Here is a 26,647-nt window from a genome sequence, read left to right as displayed (position 1 = left end):
AAATTGCTAACACCCTGACCCAGGGTCAAACTCGCAACCTCTTGCTTCCGAGCGCAACTGCGTTACCACTCGGCCACCCAGTCCTCGTACATGTACCTGAACCACTGCCATCGTCACAGTGAGCACACTGACAGCACGTTTCAACAGCCCACCACTGCCATCGTCACAGTGTGTGAGCAAGGTCAGTGACAGCACTTGTCACGATCGTTTCCACAACAACAGCATCATGGTCACAGGATAACATGACATCATGTCCCAACAGTTATTGACCGACGTGCAAACCTTTGAAAGGTAACAAGCCATCACCAGCCATCAGGGGTGTTGTTAGGCGATGTTAATAGCCAATAACATCATCTGTCCTGCCAAGGTCAAGACCAGTGAGAGCACAACGTAACTCGTAGCAGTCAGACCGTGCCACTGGCTGCTCTCTTACATAGATTGCAAGGAAGACGTCGACCGAGTTGTCTCACACACACACTGACACAAACACACTTTCAATTTGCACACTCAGACAGTTGCACTCTCACTCTTATCACAGTTATATTTCAGTTCATTGGGTCTTCACTAACAACGTCAGCAACAGAAGGGGGCGGGGCATCAGGCTGATTACCAGAAAGAGGTGTGGCCTGATGCTGACAGGCGGGGCCAACGGGTGTGGCCTGATGGTGACGGGCGGGGCCAATGGGTGTGGCCTGATGGTGACGGGCGGGGCCAAGGGGCGTGGCCTGATGGTGACGGGCGGGGCCAAGGGGCGTGGCCACAGGCAAGACAGGTGTGACTGCAGTCTGTGGCTTAATGGCGTCGACCTTACTGTTCTGCACGTGGAAGGCGGGGGCAACCCACGCCCCGCATGGACACCGCTCACCTGCACGCCGCACATAAAGGAGAAACCCTTGTTACTATGGTTACTATCTGCTTGAGAAAACTGAGCGCGTCACAACTCTGAAATATAATGCATACAAAATACTGTCATCTTCGACTAAGTATCTTTAAACTTTAACCTGCAGTATTCAAACCCCCCCCCCCCCCCCCCCCCCAAAGTATGGTTGATTCCTTGAAGCAAAAGACGATTTTTAAAAACAACTCTGGCAGGTTTGTATGCCAGTATGGGTTGTGGAAAAGTGAACGCCTTTGCTGTTTACTCAGCAAACATTGGAGGGGCCAACCACTAGTGAGGGGTGTGTCGGAAACACGGAGACAGGAGCACGAGTGACGTTGTTTGTAAGAGGAAAAGCAAGGGCATTCACTCTTTCACACCCCATACAAACCCGACAGAGTTATTTCCAAGAATCGTCTTTTGCCATTTAAAAATAGCATACTTCAAAACATATAATACCCTGGTACCAGGGGGAAGGTTTGCAACCAACGCACAAGCTAAAAAACTACGCAATCTGCCATGTGTATGGTAATCCCTTATTACACACAAAATGAAAAGCAATACTTACCATACCACACATAATGTAAAGAAGTACTTACCATACCACACATACGATCCCAGCTTGGCCTTGCACTTTGGACAGGCAAGCTGGAAGAAATACAAGACAAACACGTGTCATTGCAGAAAACCATATAGTATAGACCCACATGCTCAGTAAAAGCCTTATTACAACAGACGTTGAAGGAAAATGACACATCAGCGTCACTGTTAAAAGAACACAAACACTCACATTTCATTTCACAAAATCATATCGACACACATACTGCTCAGTAAAAGTCGGTTCGTAAGCGATAAAGGAACACAACACATCAGCTTAACTGTTTGCTGAATAAACACGACATGGCAGTGCAACTGCATGGAACAAAGTGACACATCACTGGTGTAACGACTTGAGTGACACGCTCACAGTACAGGAAGGTCAGACTCTGTTCACATCTACTGGGTCCTGATGTTAACATCACTGTTGTAACGACTAGAGTGACACGCTCACAGCACAGGAAGGTCAGACTCTGTTCACATCTACTGGGTCCTGATGTTAACATCACTGTTGTAACGACTTGAGTGACACGCTCACAGTACAGGAAGGTCAGACTCTGTTCACATCTACTGGGTCCTGATGTTAACATCACTGTTGTAACGACTAGAGTGACACGCTCACAGTACAGGAAGGTCAGACTCTGTTCACATCTACTGGGTCCTGATGTTAACATCACTGTTGTAACGACTAGAGTGACACGCTCACAGCACAGGAAGGTCAGACTCTGTTCACATCTACTGGGTCCTGATGTTAACATCACTGTTGTAACGACTAGAGTGACACGCTCACAGTACAGGAAGGTCAGACTCTGTTCACATCTACTGGGTCCTGATGTTAACATCACTGGTGTAACGACTTGAGTGACACGCTCACAGTACAGGAAGGTCAGACTCTGTTCACATCTACTGGGTCCTGATGTTAACATCACTGGTGTAACGACTTGAGTGACACGCTCACAGTACAGGAAGGTCAGACTCTGTTCACATCTACTGGGTCCTGATGTTAACATCACTGGTGTAACGACTTGAGTGACACGCTCACAGTACAGGAAGGTCAGACTCTGTTCACATCTACTGGGTCCTGATGTTAACATCACTGGTGTAACGACTTGAGTGACACGCTCACAGTACAGGAAGGTCAGACTCTGTTCACATCTACTGGGTCCTGATGTTAACATCACTGGTGTAACGACTTGAGTAACACGCTCACAGTACAGGAAGGTCAAACTCTGTTCACATCTACTGGGTCCTGATGTTAACATCACTGTTGTAACGACTAGAGTGACACGCTCACAGTACAGGAAGGTCAGACTCTGTTCACATCTACTGGGTCCTGATGTTAACATCACTGGTGTAACGACTTGAGTGACACGCTCACAGTACAGGAAGGTCAGACTCTGTTCACATCTACTGGGTCCTGATGTTAACATCACTGGTGTAACGACTTGAGTGACACGCTCACAGCACAGGAAGGTCAGACTCTGTTCACATCTACTGGGTCCTGATGTTAACATCACTGGTGTAACGACTTGAGTGACACGCTCACAGTACAGGAAGGTCAGACTCTGTTCACATCTACTGGGTCCTGATGTTAACATCACTGGTGTAACGACTTGAGTGACACGCTCACAGTACAGGAAGGTCAGACTCTGTTCACATCTACTGGGTCCTGATGTTAACATCACTGTTGTAACGACTAGAGTGACACGCTCACAGTACAGGAAGGTCAGACTCTGTTCACATCTACTGGGTCCTGATGTTAACATCACTGTTGTAACGACTAGAGTGACACGCTCACAGTACAGGAAGGTCAGACTCTGTTCACATCTACTGGGTCCTGATGTTAACATCAGTGTTGTAACGACTAGAGTGACACGCTCACAGTACAGGAAGGTCAGACTCTGTTCACATCTACTGGGTCCTGATGTTAACATCACTGGTGTAACGACTTGAGTGACACGCTCACAGTACAGGAAGGTCAGACTCTGTTCACATCTACTGGGTCCTGATGTTAACATCACTGGTGTAACGACTTGAGTGACACGCTCACAGTACAGGAAGGTCAGACTCTGTTCACATCTACTGGGTCCTGATGTTAACATCACTGGTGTAACGACTTGAGTGACACGCTCACAGTACAGGAAGGTCAGACTCTGTTCACATCTACTGGGTCCTGATGTTAACATCACTGGTGTAACGACTTGAGTGACACGCTCACAGTACAGGAAGGTCAAACTCTGTTCACATCTACTGGGTCCTGATGTTAACATCACTGTTGTAACGACTAGAGTGACACGCTCACAGTACAGGAAGGTCAGACTCTGTTCACATCTACTGGGTCCTGATGTTAACATCACTGGTGTAACGACTTGAGTGACACGCTCACAGTACAGGAAGGTCAGACTCTGTTCACATCTACTGGGTCCTGATGTTAACATCACTGGTGTAACGACTTGAGTGACACGCTCACAGTACAGGAAGGTCAGACTCTGTTCACATCTACTGGGTCCTGATGTTAACATCACTGTTGTAACGACTAGAGTGACACGCTCACAGTACAGGAAGGTCAGACTCTGTTCACATCTACTGGGTCCTGATGTTAACATCACTGTTGTAACGACTAGAGTGACACGCTCACAGTACAGGAAGGTCAGACTCTGTTCACATCTACTGGGTCCTGATGTTAACATCAGTGTTGTAACGACTAGAGTGACACGCTCACAGTACAGGAAGGTCAGACTCTGTTCACATCTACTGGGTCCTGATGTTAACATCACTGGTGTAACGACTTGAGTGACACGCTCACAGTACAGGAAGGTCAGACTCTGTTCACATCTACTGGGTCCTGATGTTAACATCACTGTTGTAACGACTAGAGTGACATGCTCACAGTACAGGAAGGTCAGACTCTGTTCACATCTACTGGGTCCTGATGTTAACATCACTGTTGTAACGACTAGAGTGACATGCTCACAGTACAGGAAGGTCAGACTCTGTTCACATCTACTGGGTCCTGATGTTAACATCACTGGTGTAACGACTAGAGTGACATGCTCACAGTACAGGAAGGTCAGACTCTGTTCACATCTACTGGGTCCTGATGTTAACATCACTGTTGTAACGACTAGAGTGACACGCTCACAGTACAGGAAGGTCAGACTCTGTTCACATCTACTGGGTCCTGATGTTAACATCACTGTTGTAACGACTAGAGTGACACGCTCACAGTACAGGAAGGTCAGACTCTGTTCACATCTACTGGGTCCTGATGTTAACATCACTGTTGTAACGACTAGAGTGACACGCTCACAGTACAGGAAGGTCGTACTCTGTTCACATCCCCTGGGTCCTGATGTTAACATCAGTGTTCTCAGTTAAACAGACATCAAGGCAGCCGTCCTACCTCCTCAGGGATATATACATGATACGAGAAAAGAGACATACCAGAACTTCATTGTCCCATCTGTGAAATGTGGACGTGGTGCGGTATAAAGACATGTGGACGTGGTGCGATATAAAGACATGTGGACGTGGTGCGGTATAAAGACATGTGGACGTTGTGCGATATAAAGACATGTGGACGTGGTGGGGTATAAAGACATGTGGACGTGGTGCGGTATAAAGACATGTAGACGTGGTGCGATATAAAGACATGTGGACGTGGTGCGGTATAAAGACATGTGGACGTGGTGCGGTATAAAGACATGTGGACATGGTGCGATATAGACATGTGGACGTGGTGCGGTATAAAGACATGTGGACATGGTGCGGTATAAAGACATGTGGACGTGGTGCGATATAAAGACATGTGGACGTGGTGCGGTATAAAGACATGTGGACGTGGTGCGATATAAAGACATGTGGACGTGGTGCGGTATAAAGACATGTGGACGTGGTGCGGTATAAAGACATGTGGACGTGGTGCGGTATAAAGACATGTGGACGTGGTGCGATATAAAGACATGTGGACGTGGTGCGGTATAAAGACATGTGGACGTGGTGCGGTATAAAGACATGTGGACGTGGTGCGGTATAAAGACATGTGGACATGGTGCGGTATAAAGACAAGGTGCCGTATAAAGACAATCACACAGAAAGTGCACAGTAGTTCTCTCCCTTTAAAACCACCAACAATGAGAGAAAATCAGCCTTAAAAAGGTGGAACATTTTTCAAGATTATTAACAAGTCGCCTAAGGCGAAATTACTACATTTAGTCAAGCTGTGGAACTCACAGAATGAAACTGAACGCACTGCATTTTTTCACAATGACCGTAGTCCGCCGCTTGTGCATAACGGAGTGAAACTGACGAGCCTGTTCTGCGAGGTAGTGGTTTCGCTGTGCTGCATAGCACGCTTTTCTGTACCTCTCTTCGTTTTAACTTTCTGAGCGTGTTTTTAATCCAAACATATCATATCTATATGTTTTTGGAATCAGGAACCGACAAGGAATAAGATGAAATTGTTTTTAAATCGATTTCGGAAATTTAATTTTGATCATAATTTTAATATTTTTAATTTTCAGAGCCAAATATAACATATTTATTTGTTTTTCAAATCAGGAAATGATGTAGAATAAGATGAACGTAAATTTGGATCGTTTTATATAAAAAAAAAATTATTACAATTTTCAAATTTTTAATGACCAAAGTCATTAATCAATTTTTAAACCACCAAGCTGAAATGCAATACCGAAGTCCGGCCTTCGTCGAAGATTGCTTTACAAAAATTTCAATCAGTTTGATTGAAAAATGAGGGTGTGACAGTGCCGCCTCAACTTTTACAAAAAGCCGGATATGACGTCATCAAAAGTATTTATCGAAAAAAAGAAAAAAACGTCCGGGGATATCATTCCCAGGAACTCTCATGTCAAATTTCATAAAGATCGGTCCAGTAGTTTGGTCTGAATTGCTCTACACACACACACGCACAGACAGACAGACACACACACATACACCACGACCCTCGTCTTGATTCTCCCTCTACGTTAAAACATTTAGTCAAGTTTTGACTAAATGTAAAAAGGAGGGGTTTGCACTGTATGGGACGCTGCTTACCTTTCCCTCCACGTTCTCTATCTCTCCCTTCATCCACTGTATGGGACGCTGCTTACCTTTCCCTCCACGTTCTCTATCTCTCCCTTCATCCACGCCACAGGCTCCACCAACAGAGACACTGCTTACCTTTCCCTCCACGTTCTCTATCTCTCCCTTCATCCACGCCACGGGCTCCACGAACAGAGACACTGCTTACCTTTCCCTCCACGTTCTCTATCTCTCCCTTCATCCACGCCACGGGCTCCACCAACAGAGACACTGCTTACCTTTCCCTCCACGTTCTCTATCTCTCCCTTCATCCACGCCACGGGCTCCACGAACAGAGACACTTCGCACTTCTCTCCCTTCATGTCGTCGTCATGGTCACTTCTATCGTCATCGCTGGCCGAATCGTGTTGCTGGTTGGCCGGCACTCGGCTTCTCCAGTCAAACGCTGACTCCCCCTGACCCTTGACATGACCCATCACCGCACCGGACATGAACAGCACTCGTCTGAAAGAGGAGACACAAGGTGCGTTAACATCATGTCAGCATGGGGCAGTAACTCTTTGGTGAGTGACGAGCGTCTTCCTGCTGGATGTCAGACCTGTCACGTATAGCTCAACTCAGCCCTGACCTACCTGCTGGATGTCAGACCTGTCACGTATAGCTCAACTCAGCCCTGACCTAGTAGGATCCAGATGTAGAGACCGTACGTCGCATGTCACAACACAAAACAACATCCCCAAGACAGGAAGAGGCGGAGCAGTGTGTGTAGAGACAAGAGGCGGAGCAGTGTGTGTAGAGACAAGAGGCGGAGCAGTGTGTGTAGAGACAAGAGGTGGAGCAGTGTGTGTAGAGACAAGAGGCGGAGCAGTGTGTGTAGAGACAAGAGGCGGAGCAGTGTGTGTAGAGACAAGAGGCGGAGCAGTGTGTGTAGAGACAAGAGGCGGAGCAATGTGTGTAGAGACAAGAGGCGGAGAAGTGTGTGTAGAGACAAGAGGCGGAGCAGTGTGTGTAGAGACAAGAGGTGGAGCAGTGTGTGTAGAGACAAGAGGCGGAGCAGTGTGTGTAGAGACAAGAGGCGGAGCAGTGTGTGTAGAGACAAGAGGCGGAGCAATGTGTGTAGAGACAAGAGGGGGAGCAATGTGTGTAGAGACAAGAGGCGGAGCAATGTGTGTAGAGACAAGAGGCGGAGCAATGTGTGTAGAGACAAGAGGCGGAGCAGTGTGTGTAGAGACAAGAGGCGGAGCAATGTGTGTAGAGACAAGAGGCGGAGCAGTGTGTGTAGAGACAAGAGGCGGAGCAGTGTGTGTAGAGACAAGAGGCGGAGCAGTGTGTGTAGAGACAAGAGGCGGAGCAGTGTGTGTAGAGACAAGAGGCGGAGCAGTGTGTGTAGAGACAAGAGGCGGAGCAGTGTGTGTAGAGACAAGAGGCGGAGCAGTGTGTGTAGAGACAAGAGGCGGAGCGGTGTGTGTAGAGACAAGAGGCGGAGCAGTGTGTGTAGAGACAAGAGGCGGAGCAGTGTGTGTAGAGACAAGAGGCGGAGCAGTGTGTGTAGAGACAAGAGGCGGAGCAATGTGTGTAGAGACAAGAGGCGGAGCAGTGTGTGTAGAGACAAGAGGCGGAGCAGTGTGTGTAGAGACAAGAGGCGGAGCAGTGTGTGTAGAGACAAGAGGCGGAGCAGTGTGTGTAGAGACAAGAGGCGGAGCAGTGTGTGTAGAGACAAGAGGCGGAGCAGTGTGTGTAGAGACAAGAGGCGGAGCAGTGTGTGTAGAGACAAGAGGCGGAGCAGTGTGTGTAGAGACAAGAGGCGGAGCAGTGTGTGTAGAGACAAGAGGCGGAGCAGTGTGTGTAGAGACAAGAGGCGGAGCAGTGTGTGTAGAGACAAGAGGCGGAGCAATGTGTGTAGAGACAAGAGGCGGAGCAGTGTGTGTAGAGACAAGAGGCGGAGCAGTGTGTGTAGAGACAAGAGGTGGAGCAGTGTGTGTAGAGACAAGAGGCGGAGCAGTGTGTGTAGAGACAAGAGGCGGAGCAGTGTGTGTTGAAATACACTGGAACCCCCCTTTTAAGACCTCCAAAACTCTGAGACAACCAGGTATTAAACGAGACAATCACGTATTAAAACGAGACAATCAGGTATTAAACGAGACAATCAGGTATTAAACTAGTCGCGTGAAGCAAAATTAATACAATTAGTCAATCTGTCAAACTCACAGAATTATACTGAACACACTGCATTTCACAAAAAAAGGAAGATAATCCGCGACCTAGACAGAAAAGGCTAACATTTTTTTGCAAAAAGTAGCGCGCAGCATTGGCTTGAAGGGACAAGCCAGTACAGGACAGTAGCATACAGCGCTTAATAGCAAAATGTGCTTTTCTGAATTTTTACATTTAGTCAAGTTATGACTAAATGTTTTAACATCGAGGGGGGAATCGAGACGAGGGTCGTGGTGTATGTGTGTGTGTATGTGTGTGTGTGTGTGTGTGTGCGTGCGTGTAGAGCGATTCAGACCAAACTACTGGACCGATCTTTATGAAATTTGACATGAAAGTTTCTGGGTATGATATCCCCATACGTTTTTTTCATTTTTTTGATAAATGTCTTTGATGACGTCATATCCGGCTTTTTGTGAAAGTTGAGGCGGCACTGTCACGCCCTCATTTTTCAACCAAATTGGTTGAAATTTTGGTCAAGTATTGTTCGACGAAGCCCGGATTTCGGTATTGCATTTCAGCATAGTGGCTTAAAAATTAATTAATGACTTTGGTCATTAAAAATCTGAAAATTGTAAAAAACATATTTCTTTTATAAAACGATCCAAATTTACGTTCATCTTATTCTCCATCATTTGCTGATTCCAAAAACATATAAATATGTTATATTTGGATTAAAAACAAGCTCTGAAAATTAAATATATAAAAATTATTATCAAAATTAAATTGTCGAAATCAATTTAAAAACACTTTCATCTTATTCCTTGTTGGTTCCTGATTCCAAAAACATATAGATATGATATGTTTGGATTAAAAACACGCTCAGAAAGTTAAAACAAAGAGAGGTACAGAAAAGCGTGCTATCGTTCTCAGCGCAACCACTACCCCGCTCTTCTTGTCAATTTCACTGCCTTTGCCGTGAGCGGTGGACTGACGATATTACGAGTATACGGTCTTGCTGCGTTGCATTGCGTTTAGTTTCATTCTGTGAGTTCGACAGCTACTTGACTAAATGTTGTATTTTCGCCTTACGCGACTTGTTTGATTTTCTGAGCATGTTTTTAACTCAATCAAAACATATCTATATGATAATATGTTTTTAGAATCAGGAAATGATAATGAATAAGATGAAAACATTTTTTAGATCGATTGCTCAAAACAAAATTGTTTAATCAAAATTGAGAGTTTTAATGACCAAACTCATTTATTAATTATTAAACTTCCAAGCTGAAGCGCAATCCGGGCTTTGTTGAAGATTGCTTGACCAAACTTTCATTAAAAAAAATGAGCGTGTGACAGTGCCGCCTCAACTTCCACTGAAAGTCGGATATGACGTCATCAAAGACATTTATCGAACAAGAAGGGCAAAGCCCATACGACTCACATGCTTGACCTTTACATGACCTTGACCTTCAGCTAAACCTAGCAATGACATCATACACTAAGAACTGCTTTACACATTTTTCCTACCAAAATACATGTGACCTTGACCCAAGGTCAAGGTCATCCAAGGTCATGCAACACAAAGCTGTTAATTCAAGACATAGGAAGTACAATGGTGCTTATTGGCTCTTTCTACCATGAGATATGGTCACTTTTAGTGGTTCACTACCTTATTTTGGTCACATTTCATAAGGGTCAAAGTGACCTTGACCATATGTGACCAAATGTGTCTCACGATGAAAGCATAACATGTGCCCCACATAATTTTTAAGTTTGAAACAGTTATCTTCCATAGTTCAGGGTCAAGGTCACTTCAAAATATGTATACAATCCAACTTTGAAGAGCTCATGTGACCTTGACCTTGAAGCAAGGTAAACCAAACTGGTATCAAAAGATGGGGCTTACTTTGCCCTATATATCATATATAGGTGAGGTATTAAATCTCAAAAACTTCAGAGAAAATGGGAAAAATGTGAAAAATAGCTGTTTTTTTAGACATTTATGGCCCCTGCGACCTTGACCTTGAAGCAAGGTCAAGATGCTATGTATGTTTTTTGGGGCCTTGTCATCATACACCATCTTGCCAAATTTGGTACTGATAGACTGAATAGTGTCCAAGAAATATCCAACGTTAAAGTTTTCCGGACGGACGGACGCCGGGACGGACGGACGGACGGACGGACGACTCGGGTGAGTACATAGACTCACTTTTGCTTCGCATGTGAGTCAAAAACCATCTTCAGTCGTAACGTAGGTCAGGAAACGACGCCATGAGTTTCAGCAAATGATATGATTCTGGTGTTTTCTGTGAATATTTGGCTGTGATTCAAAGGACTATTTTCTTGTTCGAACTTCCTGTGCGCCAAAGAGCTAAAAATAGCCGTGATGTGGCAAAGTCATGGAGCACATTGCTGTTCGATGTTCGCGCGTCGAGTCCGGATACAATGCGTTACGACATTCATAATTTTTTGTTCGAAGCCCGTAACTTCAAATTCAGCGTGAGTTTTTGCAAAGATGTGTTGCTACGTCCAATACTGAACTCCTGACTGTCGATTGCAGTAATTTGTTGGTGTTTGTATGTTTGCATTTAGCCATGAGACTGAACATATTGTTGATCACGAAAGTCGTGTAACGCTTCGGCGATCCGGAAACGGCCGAACTTCGCAATGGAAAAGCACACAAAAACAACACCAACGTATAGAAACCATTTTTGTTGACATACAACAATGCTTTAATGTCTCAGGAATAGATTCAGATGAAAAAAGTCGTGGTAGAAATAATTTGAATGTACTTTTTCATGATTTCAAATGTGTCACCCCTACTCACTCTCACTGGACCACCATTTCTGAGAATGACCCAGCTCTTTGGTGCAGGTTGAAAAGTAAAAGAGCAGGCCAGGTAGCTGCTGGCATTCCAGCATGGCTACATGATGGTTTAAGATGTATGCTGTACGTGAAGCTTCCATCTTCTTTGTTGCATTTTGTACGCATCACAGACAAAAGTTATCCCTGCTGAGATAACAAGCTGAAGAACACAGCTCTCTGTGTGTGTGTGTGTGTGTGTGTGTGTGTGTGTGTGTGTGTGTGGTATGTGTGTGTGTGTGTGTGTGTAAAACTTAACATTGTGGACGTTACAAGGTGAAGAGCACAGCAGGTGAAGCCAACTCCTTACCTGCACTTACGACACCGGTACACAGTGTCACCGCCAGCCAGGGGAGACGACTCACACCGGTAGATGCTGGATGGCACTTCATTCTCACCAAAACCTGTAACATAAGATACACACTTATTTGCGCTGTGACTCCAGCCTATTTGCGCTGTGACAGCCAAGAAAACATCCCTAGGTCACTGCTGTGACAGCCAAGAAAAGATAACTGTTGACTTCCAACTTTGTCCAACAGTCCTTCCAGGAAAGTGGAATCCCAAAATATCTGTCCAGACTGTTGTGAATACATGTAACTGACATAGATCAGGGAAATGCCTGCACCTTACATCATCATCGCTGAACGGGTTCAACCACCAACAGCTAGAAGGGTTGTTGGGACCTGACATAAATAAAACCAAGCAAAATTGACCAAACTCAGAATTCAACGAAACTATCTTCTTCTATCTTGTACAGGAAGGATTGCAATAGATGCCCCTGTTAATACAATAACCATATGTGTTTCATGTGCCTCTTTTGAATGATCTTGTTATTCTTATTTTTATGTGTATTTTATAATGGTTGACAGGCAGGTTAGACGTGTTGAAGACAATTTTCCGTTGTAATGAACTCATTTTAATGGACAATAAAGTGTTGTTTTGTTGTTATTGTTATTATTGAAACACTGACCTGACTTGCTGCGTACAGCCATCTTGCTGAGCACGTATCGTCGGTATTCTGCGTGCGTCTGGTCCACCTTGCACCCCATCACCTCAAACAGCTCCAGCTGGCGGCGAAACCCTTCGTTGGGGCTGTAACAAACACACACACATCATGCAACCAACAGTCACATTTCAAACCCTTCGTTGGGGCTGTAACAAACACACACACATCATGCAACCAACAGTCACATTTCAAACCCTTCGTTGGGGCTGTAACAAACACACACACATCATGCAACCAACAGTCACATTTCAAACCCTTCGTTGGGGCTGTAACAAACACACACACATCATGCAACCAACAGTCACATTTCAAACCCTTCGTTGGGGCTGTAACAAACACACACACATCATGCAACCAACAGTCACATTTCAAACCCTTCGTTGGGGCTGTAACAAACACACACACATCATGCAACCAACAGTCACATTTCAAACCCTTTGTTGGGGCTGCAACCAATTGCAACACATCAATTCAGCACTGTCATGGCAAAACATAACATAACAAAATAAAGGAGAGTTAGAACAATACCTACAACATGAAATAATATAGCTATTCTGATGGACACGTGGGGGAATTCGGGGGCTGTGATTGGATGGTGAGTAAACATCACAAACCAATCATCGAGATCAAAGGCAGGTCCAGTGTGATGGCTGGGTGGCCTTGTTTATAGACACCTTCTTCCCAGGGGTCATTGACCCAGTTTTAGCTACAGAGGTGGTTCCCCTTTCATATCTGAGAGAGGAAACACTTCCTGCACCCGGGTCAGTGACCAGTTTAACCTATGGGGAGTTTAACCTATGGCGCGGTCTCTTTGATGTCTTGAGAGGAAACTTGGCCAGGGTACTGAGATCTGAGGGTAGTACATGTACCAGAACTGGTGGACACCATCGACAATGTCAAACATGAAATCGAAGCAGTTTGCTTGAGGAAACGGTCGTCAGCAACTCAAACTTCTCTGTTTTCTTTTTTTAAGAAAATCTGAGGTGACTTTCTTTGCGGCCCCCTGACCCCGCCCCCTTCCTCTGTAAGGACCCCCCTCCATAAGGACCGATTTTTTTCAACATTTTCAAGGTCGCTAGAGAGGGGTTCCACTGTAGTGCAAAGTTCTCAAGGAAAAGCACTTGAGTTTCAAGCACCAAACTTATCACACACAGTTTTAGTTTCATGAACTCCAACCAGTCCCATCGCCATTTGTTGGCTAGACCAGCATCAATAAGATCTGTCCGTGCGTTTTCCGTCAAAACCGGCATCTTTGTCGCAGAAATCGTGTCACCACTTCGTAATGCCTGCCAAAACGCGAGAGAACTTTTTTTTTAATCGTGATGCAGAGCGAATCGGAAAGCAAAGAAACCTCACCTACGGCGTTGACCGCGAGCAAAGGGCAAAAGCGCTTCCGTTTCCGGGCAAACTGCAACCGGTTCACTATAGCAGTTCGAAAACGCGTTCCGCAAGTAGTTTCGGGGTTTTTTTTCTCCATTTTTTTTTTTATTATTTTTTTTTTTTCAAAATTGCGGATTGACGGAATTTCCGTCAGACTTATTTTCAGATTGACGGATTTCAGTCAATTGACGGGCTAGTTTCACCCATGCAAAGAAGAAATTTTTTTTGTGTTCAGTTTATTTTAGATATGCTGCTAACTAGTCTGTTTTGGCATTCATTTTACATAACATAGCAAAGTTTTATTGAGTTTTGCTGAAAAACAAAAAAGTTATTGTCACCTGAATACCCCCACCCAAATTTCAAAGTTGGACGTTTCATGACATACGCATGCCTCAGGCAAAAAAAAAAAAGTCTGTTTACGGTATCCCGACCGACCCTATTTTTTCCCGCGACCCTAGACTGTTTTTTGGTATTTGGGAAAAAAAAAAAAGTCTTTTTTTATTTGTCAAAATAACTTAAAATATGTTTTTTTGGGGGGAAAACAAAAACAAAAACAAAAAAAGCCCCGACCTACCGACCCTATTTTATTGGCCTATGTTACCGTTAACAGACTTTTTAAAAATCTTTTTGCCTAATAATGCATTCCTATAACTAACTTATAACAAAAACCCAGCTTGTTTTTGTCATAAAGTGTGTCTAACATATGAGTTTATCCACTGTCCGACCCATCCAATGTAAAATAACACATTTTTTTCTCGATAATTAGATAATTGGTCAGTGGAAAACTACAGGGGGAGGGAGCGAACTGGTAAGAGTTAACAGGCAACAAACCTTGCAAATTTCCAGAAGCTGCAATCTGAAGCGACCTATCTCTGATTCTAGCAGACGATCTCTCCAATGTTTAACACAAAATCAGCAAACTCTCCTGTCACATAGAACGTCCATTGTATAGTGCAATGTTGAAATGAAGTTACCGGTCTGAAACATTTAGTCGTTTCTTCTGAGACAATCCTTGTTCTCTTATCATCTACAGATTTACTGCAGTCTTCACCACGCGAATTCCCAACAGAAGTCAGACTTTCGAACATACAATCTACGTAGGCAAGCATCTTTCTTTATTTGGTGTTTAACGTCGTTTTCAACCACGAAGGTTATATCGCGACGGGGAAAGGGGGGAAGAGGGGATAGAGCCACTTGTCAATTGTTTCTTGTTCACAAAAGCACTAATCAAAAATTTGCTCCAGGGGCTTGCAACGTAGTACAATATACGTCACGTCATGACGTCATATGATTCCTAGCATATTGACGTAATGCTAAACATCCGGTTATCTCGAGTTTTCTCCGTAATACATGTCCGTGGGTTTTTCAATGTTCGGTTATTTCCGTGGCTTCATGCGGAAAGGGAACCGTCGTCTGCAATCAACGACATGGACCATTCTGGTACTTGTTGCTGACAAAAACATGATTTTAACACAGAATTTAATGTCAGAATAGCTATATAAACGCTATTGTGTTTTCATCGTAGCAATAGGGTCCGATATTTAGACTCGTCTTCGACTGGTCGGCATTATACTTGTCTTCGACTGGTCGGCATTATACTTGTCTCGTCTAAATATGGGGCCCTACTGCTACGCTGAAAACACACTAGCTGGTAATAATGCGCTTGGCAGTACATGTATTAAAACAGAAATATACGCATGAAAAGTATGTTTTTGAAACAGAGCACTTATAAAACGAATCTGTAATACACTTTGAAATGAAAGAGCTAGAATTTGACTGTCACCCTGGGTACTGATAATACACGTCCTCTCCCTCACATCCACACAAATCACATCAAACCTGACCTTTCCAGATTTAATTCACACATACACACAAATCACATCAAACCTGACCTTTCCAGATTTAATTCACACATACACACAGACGCACACACACACACACCATAGACACACGCACGAACACTGCATCAATACGTGGCAGCTAGGACTCACTCTATAACGGAGCGGTGTGTCCTGACGAAGGCCAGAGCCTCTTTCTTGCCTAGGTTGAGGAGTCGCATCACGTAGGCCGTCACGACCGTGGCGCTTCGAGAAGTCCCCGCCAGGCTGCACACACCCACACGCAAGTGTTAGACTAGAGTGCCTTGCACAATGATTAACATAAAGTGTTAGAGTGCCTTGCACAATGATTAACATAAAGTGTTAGAGTGCCTTGCACAATGATTAACATAAAGTGTTAGAGTGCCTTGCACAATGATTAACATAAAGTGTTAGAGTGCCTTGCACAATGATTAACATAAAGTGTTAGAGTGCCTTGCACAATGATTAACATAAAGTGTTAGAGTGCCTTGCACAATGATTAACATAAAGTGTTAGAGTGCCTTGCACAATGATTAACATAAAGTGTTAGAGTGCCTTGCACAATGATTAACATAAAGTGTTAGAGTGCCTTGCACAATGATTAACATAAAGTGTTAGAGTGCCTTGCACAATGATTAACATAAAGTGTTAGAGTGCCTTGCACAATGATTAACATAAAGTGTTAGAGTGCCTTGCACAATGATTAACATAAAGTGTTAGAGTGCCTTGCACAATGATTAACATAAAGTGTTAGAGTGCCTTGCACAATGATTAACATAAAGTGTTAGAGTGCCTTGCACAATGATTAACATAAAGTGTTAGAGTGCCTTGCACAATGATTAACATAAAGTGTTAGAGTGCCTTGCACAATGATTAACATAAAGTGTTAGAGTGCCTTGCACAATGATTAACATAAAGTGTTAGAGTGCCTTGCACAATGATTAACATAAAGTGTTAGAGTGCCTTGCACAATGATTAACATAAAGTGTTAGAGTGCCTTGCACAATGATTAACATAAAGTGTTAGAGTGCCTTGCACAATGATTAACATAAAGTGTTAGAGTGCCTTGCACAATGATTAACATAAAGTGTTAGAGTGCCTTGCACAATGATTAACATAAAGTGTTAGAGTGCCTTGCACAATGATTAACATAAAGTGTTAGAGTGCCTTGCACAATGATTAACATAAAGTGTTAGAGTGCCTTGCACAATGATTAACATAAAGTGTTAGAGTGCCTTGCACAATGATTAACATAAAGTGTTAGAGTGCCTTGCACAATGATTAACATAAAGTGTTAGAGTGCCTTGCACAATGATTAACATAAAGTGTTAGAGTGCCTTGCACAATGATTAACATAAAGTGTTAGAGTGCCTTGCACAATGATTAACATAAAGTGTTAGAGTGCCTTGCACAATGATTAACATAAAGTGTTAGAGTGCCTTGCACAATGATTAACATAAAGTGTTAGAGTGCCTTGCACAATGATTAACATAAAGTGTTAGAGTGCCTTGCACAATGATTAACATAAAGTGTTAGAGTGCCTTGCACAATGATTAACATAAAGTGTTAGAGTGCCTTGCACAATGATTAACATAAAGTGTTAGAGTGCCTTGCAGAATCTATACATATAAATAAAAGAGAGTGTCTGTCTGTCTGTGTGTGTGTGTGTGTGTCTGTCTGTGGTCGCCATACCTCATAGATGGCAATTGATAAGCACAAGATATTTTGCATGCACACTGCCCTGGACCCACAAATGTGCACCTGGGTTTTAGTTTCTCCAGACATTGTTTCCTTCCTCGGATAATTACCCTCCCCATCTATCAATACAGTCTATATAGTGCAAGGGAGGTAAGTCATGGTTTGTCACCCACGGAAGGGAGGTAACTCTCACAAAACCAGTATACCGTGTCATTCTCAAGGGTTACCCCCTGCCCGCTATCATCCCGCCGCCCCCCCCCCCCCCCCCCACACACACTAACCCTGCCCCCTGCTCCCCCTCCCTGCCTTCCAGATCATCGCGAATAATGTTTACGAAACGATCGCCTCAGTGAAAGATCACGAGAATTTACAGATTTCTCTCCCCTGTTCAAAAAGGTATGACGCGCTCACTCATGAGGTATGCGTGCTTTGATCAGACGGTAACTACAGTGGGTGTGAGAAGGGGTAAACAAATCACGAAGAACACGTTGAACCAAATAGAAACTTGCCTTGCCTATACATCCAAATGTATGAGCTCACACTGTCATTTTTCTTATCCACATTGGAATAAGATTCGAGAGGTTTCTCAGAGAGGGGAGAGCAGAAACACCCGGGCGAAGCCGGGCCTGACTGCTAGTGATTAACATAAGAGCTTGCAGCGATCATCCTTTTTTGAAGATAAAAGTTGCTTGTTCATGTCAATGCTTGTTATTCTCTCAGTGTTCATGTCAATGCTTGTTATTCTCTCAGTGTTCATTTCAATGCTTGTTATTCTCTCAGTGTTCATTTCAATGCTTGTTATTCTCTCAGTGTTCATTTCAATGCTTGTTATTCTCTCAGTGTTCATGTCAATGCTTGTTATTCTCTCAGTGTTCATGTCAATGCTTGTTATTCTCTCAGTGTTCATGTCAATGCTTGTTATTCTCTCAGTGTTCATGTCAATGCTTGTTGTTCTCTCAGTGTTCATGTCAATGCTTGTTGTTCTCTCAGTGTTCATGTCAATGCTTGTTATTCTCTCAGTGTTCATGTCAATGCTTGTTATTCTCTCAGTGTTCATGTCAATGCTTGTTATTCTCTCAGTGTTCATGTCAATGCTTGTTATTCTCTCAGTGTTCATGTCAATGCTTGTTATTCTCTCAGTGTTCATGTCGATGCTTGTTATTCTCTCAGTGTTCATGTCAATGCTTGTTATTCTCTCAGTGTTCATGTCAATGCTTGTTATTCTCTCAGTGTTCATGTCAATGCTTGTTATTCTCTCAGTGTTCATGTCAATGCTTGTTATTCTCTCAGTGTTCATGTCAATGCTTGTTATTCTCTCAGTGTTCATGTCAATGCTTGTTATTCTCTCAGTGTTCATGTCAATGCTTGTTATTCTCTCAGTGTTCATGTCAATGCTTGTTATTCTCTCAGTGTTCATGTCAATGCTTGTTATTCTCTCAGTGTTCATGTCAATGCTTGTTATTCTCTCAGTGTTCATGTCAATGCTTGTTATTCTCTCAGTGTTCATGTCAATGCTTGTTATTCTCTCAGTGTTCATGTCAATGCTTGTTATTCTCTCAGTGTTCATGTCAATGCTTGTTATTCTCTCAGTGTTCATGTCAATGCTTGTTATTCTCTCAGTGTTCATGTCAATGCTTGTTATTCTCTCAGTGTTCATGTCAATGCTTGTTATTCTCTCAGTGTTCATGTCAATGCTTGTTATTCTCTCAGTGTTCATGTCAATGCTTGTTATTCTCTCAGTGTTCATGTCAATGCTTGTTATTCTCTCAGTGTTCATGTCAATGCTTGTTATTCTCTCAGTGTTCATGTCAATGCTTGTTATTCTCTCAGTGTTCATGTCAATGCTTGTTATTCTCTCAGTGTTCATGTCAATGCTTGTTATTCTCTCAGTGTTCATGTCAATGCTTGTTATTCTCTCAGTGTTCATGTCAATGCTTGTTATTCTCTCAGTGTTCATGTCAATGCTTGTTATTCTCTCAGTGTTCATGTCAATGCTTGTTATTCTCTCAGTGTTCATGTCAATGCTTGTTATTCTCTCAGTGTTCATGTCAATGCTTGTTATTCTCTCAGTGTTCATGTCAATGCTTGTTATTCTCTCAGTGTTCATGTCAATGCTTGTTATTCTCTCAGTGTTCATGTCAATGCTTGTTATTCTCTCAGTGTTCATGTCAATGCTTGTTATTCTCTCAGTGTTCATGTCAATGCTTGTTATTCTCTCAGTGTTCATGGCAATGCTTGTTGTTCTCTCAGTGTTCATGTCAATGCTTGTTATTCTCTCAGTGTTCATGTCAATGCTTGTTATTCTCTCAGTGTTCATGTCAATGCTTGTTATTCTCTCAGTGTTCATGTCAATGCTTGTTATTCTCTCAGTGTTCATGTCAATGCTTGTTATTCTCTCAGTGTTCATGTCAATGCTTGTTATTCTCTCAGTGTTCATGTCAATGCTTGTTATTCTCTCAGTGTTCATGTCAATGCTTGTTATTCTCTCAGTGTTCATGTCAATGCTTGTTATTCTCTCAGTGTTCATGTCAATGCTTGTTATTCTCTCAGTGTTCATGTCAATGCTTGTTATTCTCTCAGTGTTCATGTCAATGCTTGTTGTTTCTCTCAGTGTTCATGTCAATGCTTGTTATTCTCTCAGTGTTCATGTCAATGCTTGTTATTCTCTCAGTGTTCATGTCAATGCTTGTTATTCTCTCAGTGTTCATGTCAATGCTTGTTATTCTCTCAGTGTTCATGTCAATGCTTGTTATTCTCTCAGTGTTCATGTCAATGCTTGTTATTCTCTCAGTGTTCATGTCAATGCTTGTTATTCTCTCAGTGTTCATGTCAATGCTTGTTATTCTCTCAGTGTTCATGTCAATGCTTGTTGTTCTCTCAGTGTTCATGTCAATGCTTGTTGTTCTCTCAGTGTTCATGTCAATGCTTGTTATTCTCTCAGTGTTCATGTCAATGCTTGTTATTCTCTCAGTGTTCATGTCAATGCTTGTTGTTCTCTCAGTGTTCATGTCAATGCTTGTTGTTCTCTCAGTGTTCATGTCAATGCTTGTTGTTCTCTCAGTGTTCATGTCAATGCTTGTTATTCTCTCAGTGTTCATGTCAATGCTTGTTGTTCTCTCAGTGTTCATGTCAATGCTTGTTGTTCTCTCAGTGTTCATGTCAATGCTTGTTGTTCTCTCAGTGTTCATGTCAATGCTTGTTATTCTCTCAGTGTTCATGTCAATGCTTGTTATTCTCTCAGTGTTCATGTCAATGCTTGTTATTCTCTCAGTGTTCATGTCAATGCTTGTTATTCTCTCAGTGTTCATGTCAATGCTTGTTATTCTCTCAGTGTTCATGTCAATGCTTGTTATTCTCTCAGTGTTCATGTCAATGCTTGTTATTCTCTCAGTGTTCATGTCAATGCTTGTTATTCTCTCAGTGTTCATGTCAATGCTTGTTATTCTCTCAGGTGCCAGGAGACTGGTTCCGTATAACTCTCGCTTAGTCTATGACACATGTTGTATACATTGAGAGCGCTTACTTCCCTTTGTTGATCACATTTAATGACCTTAAAATGTTTAGCCTTGTCATCTAAAACAAACTTTTTCCCGCCTGATTAATCTGGACATTTTTATGTCATTCCTTTATCTCCCCCCTCCCCCCTCCACACACACTCTGCCCCTCACCAGTGGACCAGCACCCCTCCGTGCTGTCTGCCGTCCTCCACAAAGGTCAGACAGTCCTCAAGGTCGGTCAGCAGGTCGGTGTCGTAGAGGTCAAGGGCGTACACATGCTTGTAGCGGAAGCCCTCCACCAGCTGGGCGGGCAGCGGGCGGTCCATGAGGGACAGGATGTGGGTGACGCCCTTGTCGCGTAGGACGGTGGGGTCAAAGGGGTCAGCGATTCCCCCCAGGTACAGCTTGTCCACGATCTGGTCCATGCATACCATGGCTGCCCTGTCAGTCACTATCTGCAATTAGACATGTATGTTACAAGCCCGGGTACAGCTTGTCCACCATCTGGTCCATGCATACCATGGCTGCCCTGTCAGTCACTATCTGCAATTAGACATGTATGTTACAAGCCCAGGTACAGCTTGTCCACCATCTGGTCTATGCATACCAAGGCTGCCCTGTCAGTCACTATCTGCAATTAGACATGTATGTTACAAGCCCAGGTACAGCTTGTCCACCATCTGGTCTATGCATACCATGGCTGCCCTGTCAGTCACTATCTGCAACTAGACATGCATGTTACAAGCCCGGGTACAGCTTGTCCACCATCTGGTCCATGCATACCATGGCTGCCCTGTCAGTCACTATCTGCAATTAGACATGTATGTTACAAGCCCGGGTACAGCTTGTCCACCATCTGGTCCATGCATACCATGGCTGCCCTGTCAGTCACTATCTGCAATTAGACATGTATGTTACAAGCCCAGGTACAGCTTGTCCACCATCTGGTCTATGCATACCATGGCTGCCCTGTCAGTCACTATCTGCAACTAGACATGTATGTTACAAGCCCAGGTACAGCTTGTCCACGACCTGGTCCATGCACACCATGGCTGCCCTGTCAGTCACTATCTGCAATTAGACATGTATGTTACAAGCCCGGGTACAGCTTGTCCACCATCTGGTCCATGCATACCATGGCTGCCCTGTCAGTCACTATCTGCAACTAGACATGTATGTTACAAGCCCAGGTACAGCTTGTCCACCATCTGGTCTATGCATACCATGGCTGCCCTGTCAGTCACTATCTGCAATTAGACATGTATGTTACAAGCCCAGGTACAGCTTGTCCACCATCTGGTCTATGTACACCATGGCTGCCCTGTCAGTCACTATCTGCAATTAGACATGCATGTTACAAGCGAACGAGAAGATGAATAAGAAGTCATTGCTATCAATGACAAGCCATTGCATCAGTTATGATTGAATTTTTGTGTGTGCGTCTCTTGATCTCCAGACCTGGGAACCCCTGTTTTGCACTGGGCTGTATTCTCGAACATATTTGGTGTATTTTCAGAAAAAATGAGTGTACTCCTCACAGCATTTGAACATAAATGATTATAACATGCTTCACACCCGTCCGTCACACAGTTAATTATAACATGCTTCACACGCGTCCGTCGCATAGTTAATTAAGTTAACCAATACATTTAAAACAAATACTCCTTTCAATCTTTACTGACAAAAACTGTCATCATGTGTCAAAACACTGGATCAATCTTTACTGACAAGATCTGTCATCATGTGTCAAAACACTGGATCAATCTTTACTGACAAAAACTGTCATCATGTGTCAAAACACTGGATCAATCTTTACTGACAAAAACTGTCATCATGTGTCAAAACACTGGATCAATCATTACTGACAAAAACTGTCATCATGTGTCAAAACACTGGATCAATCTTTACTGACAAAAACTGTCATCATGTGTCAAAACACTGGATCGGCTTTCGCCGGGATGCTCTTAAAAAGAAAAGTAGTCCAGGAGTTTTTGTCAACGTATTTTTTTTCACTTACCGTACTGATTCAGTGATTGTATTCTACTTCTAGACAATCATGCGTACGAAAAATGTCGAAATTGTATGGCTTCTCCTACTTTAAAGGCCGATAGTTCTTGTTTTGTCTGTAATTATCCCAGCAAAGCTGGAGGTATCCCACGAACGCTATACTGTAATCGACTTGAGACATTTTCATACCGATAATACATGATAAAGAAGGATTCTTTGTTCACAGGTATGAGCTACAGTTGGGTATGGAAGTTCACCTGCAACATACTAACTAAAATAAGGTGGGTGCAAGAGGCGCCCCCATTTTTTCAGCAAACGCCACCCAAGGCCGCTTTGGCCGGGTAGAAATTCCGTAGTTTCCAAGTCTATGGATAAAGCTCGCGTAAGAAGATTACGTCACGGTCGAAAGTCTTTGACCTTAATTAATGCATCATGACGTCATGCCTCCCTGCAGTCTTTCTCTCTCGCGTGGTGTTTGTGTGTGTTCATTTTGTGCACATGTGTTAGTGTTACTGTGTGTGTGTGTGTGTGCGCGCATGCGTCTGTACTCATGTGTGTGTAAGAGAGAGAGAGAGAGACAGAGAGAGGGAGAGTGTGTGGTTAATTATGTTTGTGCGTGCATGCGTGTGTGTTTGTGTAAGAGAGAGAGAGAGAGAGAGAGAGAGAGAGAGAGAGAGACAGACAGACAGAGAGAGAGTGTGTGTGTGTATGTGCATGAGTTTGTGTACGTTTGTGTGTGTATGAGTGTGTATGTGTGTTTGTTTGTAAAGGTGTGTGTGTCCGTTTGTCTATGTGCGTATGAGTGTGTGTTTTGTTTGTATGAGATTTGTGTGAGTCACTGTGTGTGTCAGACCTGGGAACCCCTGTTTTGCACTTCGAGTATTCTCAAACAAACTTGGTGTATTTTCAGAAAAATTAGCGTACTCCACACAGGGTTTGAACATCCATGATTAAAACATGCCTCACGCGCGTCCGTCACACCGTTAATTAAGTTTACCTATACATTTAAAACAAATGTTTTTTTCAATGTTTACTGACAAAAACTGTTATCATTGACAAAATACTGGATCGGCTTCAGGATGGGCGTGTGAAGAAAAGAAAAGGAATTTTTCTCGTCGTATTTTTTGTCCACTGACCGTACTGATCGTATTCTCGACAATCATGCGTTCAGAATACGGTGAAATCGTATGGGTTCCCAGGTCTGGTGTGTGAATGTGTGTGTGTTCCTCTGTGTGTGTGCCTGCATGCGTATGTATATATATATATACTGTTCAAAAAAAGAAACGCATAGTTGCTACTTGCCAAATTTGTTTTATTTGTCGAAAAAATTAACAGAAAATCCAATATTTAGATTATTTGTTTGAAATTTGGTATGGACACAGTTGAATGCACACACAGTTCATTTGCATCTTCAAATCAATCAGTCAATCAATACGATTGGGTGCCGAGGCTGTCAATTCAGTAGGGGGTGTGACTGCCTTGAGTAGCAACAACTGCCCGGCACCTTCTGGGCTTGGACTGGATCAGATGCCGGATATCTTGCTGTGGGATGGTGTCCCACTCCTCCTGAAGTGCCTGCAATAGATCGCGGTGATTTGCCGGCGCTTCTTCTCGCCTGCGCACACGTCTGTCCAATTCATCCCAGAGGTGTTCTATCGGGTTCATGTCTGGCGACATGGATGGCCAGGGAAGCACCTGGACATGGTGGTCGGTGAGGAACTGGGTGGTGAGTCGTGCTGTGTGCGGGCGAGCGTTGTCCTGCTGGAATATGGCATCCTGGTCAGCCAGAAGAGGAAGGGCGTGTGGGCGCAGAATTTCCTCCACGTATCGCTGGGCAGTTATGCGCCCTTGGACGTGCACCAGGGTGCTCCTTCCAGCGGTATTGATCGCCCCCCACACCATGACGCCTCCACCACCATGAACGGGTGCCTCATCCACACAGTTGGGCGCGTAACGTTCGTTTACTCTCCGGTAGACCCTCCTCCGACCATCATGTCGCTGGAGCAGGAAGTAGGACTCGTCGCTGAACCACACGTGTCTCCAGTGATTCCGGACGGTCCAGCGAAGGTGCTGGTTGCCCCACTGCACTCGGTTCTGGCGATGGCGGCGGGTGAGGACAGCTCCTCTGTGAGGTCTGCGAGCTCTCAAACCAGCTTCATGCAGGCGGTTCCGCACGGTCTGGTCCGATAATCGGTGTGGCCCGGGGAGAGCCTGGACAGAAGATGAGGCCGACAGGAAACGATTCCGGAGGTGGCGGAGCCGTATGAAGCGGTCGTGAGCAGCAGTTGTCGCCCTTGGTCTTCCCGCTCGTGGCAAGTCAGCAACGGAGCCAGTGGCTTGAAACCTGACCCACAGTCTACTGATGGTGCTCTGGGACACGTGGAAGTGCCTGGCGATTGCACTTTGACTTTGGCCTGCTTGTAAACGACCCAATGCAATTTGGCGGTCTTCTCTGCTCAATCGGGCCATCTTTCGTCGCTGAATTGTCGTCTGATTTCTTTGTGGCGAACAATCCGCTTTTATGGGTTTTGGAAGACATGGTGAGAGCTCAATATTCCCCGAGTTTCACGAGATTACACTAAAGCATGACGAGTGGTCATGCCAAATGAGCAATTTTGACATTGTAGCCACTGATAACGCATGCGTCACGTGCAGAGCTCACTTGTGGCAATGGACGAAAGGTCGACGACCAGATAAACATTTTCTGCAGTTTGGTGGATATCCTTGTAGCCATATAACTAAATTAACCAAATATTACAAGCTATGCGTTTCTTTTTTTGAACAGTATATATATGTGTGTGTGTGTGTGTCTGTAAGAGAGAGAGAGAGAGAGAGAGAGAGAGAGAGGAGAGAGAGAGAGAGAGAGAGAGAGAGAGAGAGAGAGAGAGAGAGAGAGAGCGGATTTGTCCTTCGCTGGGGGTATGCAGTGCCTTGGCATTGCACTTCTACTTAATTGAACGTTGTGATATCGGTTTTTTTATTTTGTAATTAAACAGTCAAATAAAAGATGTGGCAAAATAGAGTGGCTGGCTATTCAAAGACACACACACACAGCACACACACAGCACACAGCACACAACACACACAGCACACAACACACACACAGCACACAACACACACACACACAACACACACTGAGCACACACACCCAACACACACAACACACACAGCACACACAACACACACACAGAGCACACACACACAACACACACAGCATACACACACAACACACACACGGATATCACACTTGAAAGACAGAGAGATAAAGACAGACAGACACACACACAAACACAGCACAAAAAAAACGTACACACACACTCACAGTCACACACGTTCGTACAAAACTGTCAACAGAGGATGTGAGAAATGATGGTGACACATCCAAGCAAGGTGCTCCCTCACAAACACTGCATGCACCAAAGGCACACGTCGACATGATGTTCCCACACAAACACTGCATGCACCAAAGGCACACGTCGACATGATGTTCCCACACAAACACTGCATGCACCAAAGGCACACGTCGACATGATGTTCCCACCTGTCAAAGTGACGCGAGCTGAATTCTCTAGATGCCTGGCCTCGCTCCACACCACTGACCTAACTCAGCGCTTGACTCTTTCTGCTTTCTGCTTTCTGCTTCTGGTGGCGCCGGAAGTGCTGCAGA

At 44.0% G+C, this 26,647-nt stretch overlaps 1 protein-coding gene across 1 annotated transcript; it reads right to left on the bottom strand.

Annotated features, from left to right (window-relative positions):
• On the bottom strand, nt 1-26,647 carry LOC138949552 (dual specificity protein phosphatase 12-like). Its single transcript, XM_070321408.1, has 8 exons — nt 26,522-26,647; nt 21,145-21,428; nt 15,911-16,024; nt 12,504-12,625; nt 11,844-11,937; nt 6,796-7,021; nt 1,477-1,525; nt 1-865 (listed from the first exon to the last, which is right to left on the bottom strand). Exons 2-8 carry the CDS (start codon nt 21,405-21,407, stop codon nt 546-548), a joined length of 1,188 nt encoding a protein of 395 aa, XP_070177509.1. The 5' UTR covers nt 21,408-21,428; nt 26,522-26,647; the 3' UTR covers nt 1-545.

Source organism: Littorina saxatilis, linkage group LG15 (assembly GCF_037325665.1).
Source record: "Littorina saxatilis isolate snail1 linkage group LG15, US_GU_Lsax_2.0, whole genome shotgun sequence".
Taxonomy (NCBI): Eukaryota; Metazoa; Mollusca; class Gastropoda; order Littorinimorpha; family Littorinidae; genus Littorina; species Littorina saxatilis.
Note: the sequence above shows the minus strand (reverse complement) of the source record. Positions and strands in the feature narration are given on the sequence as shown.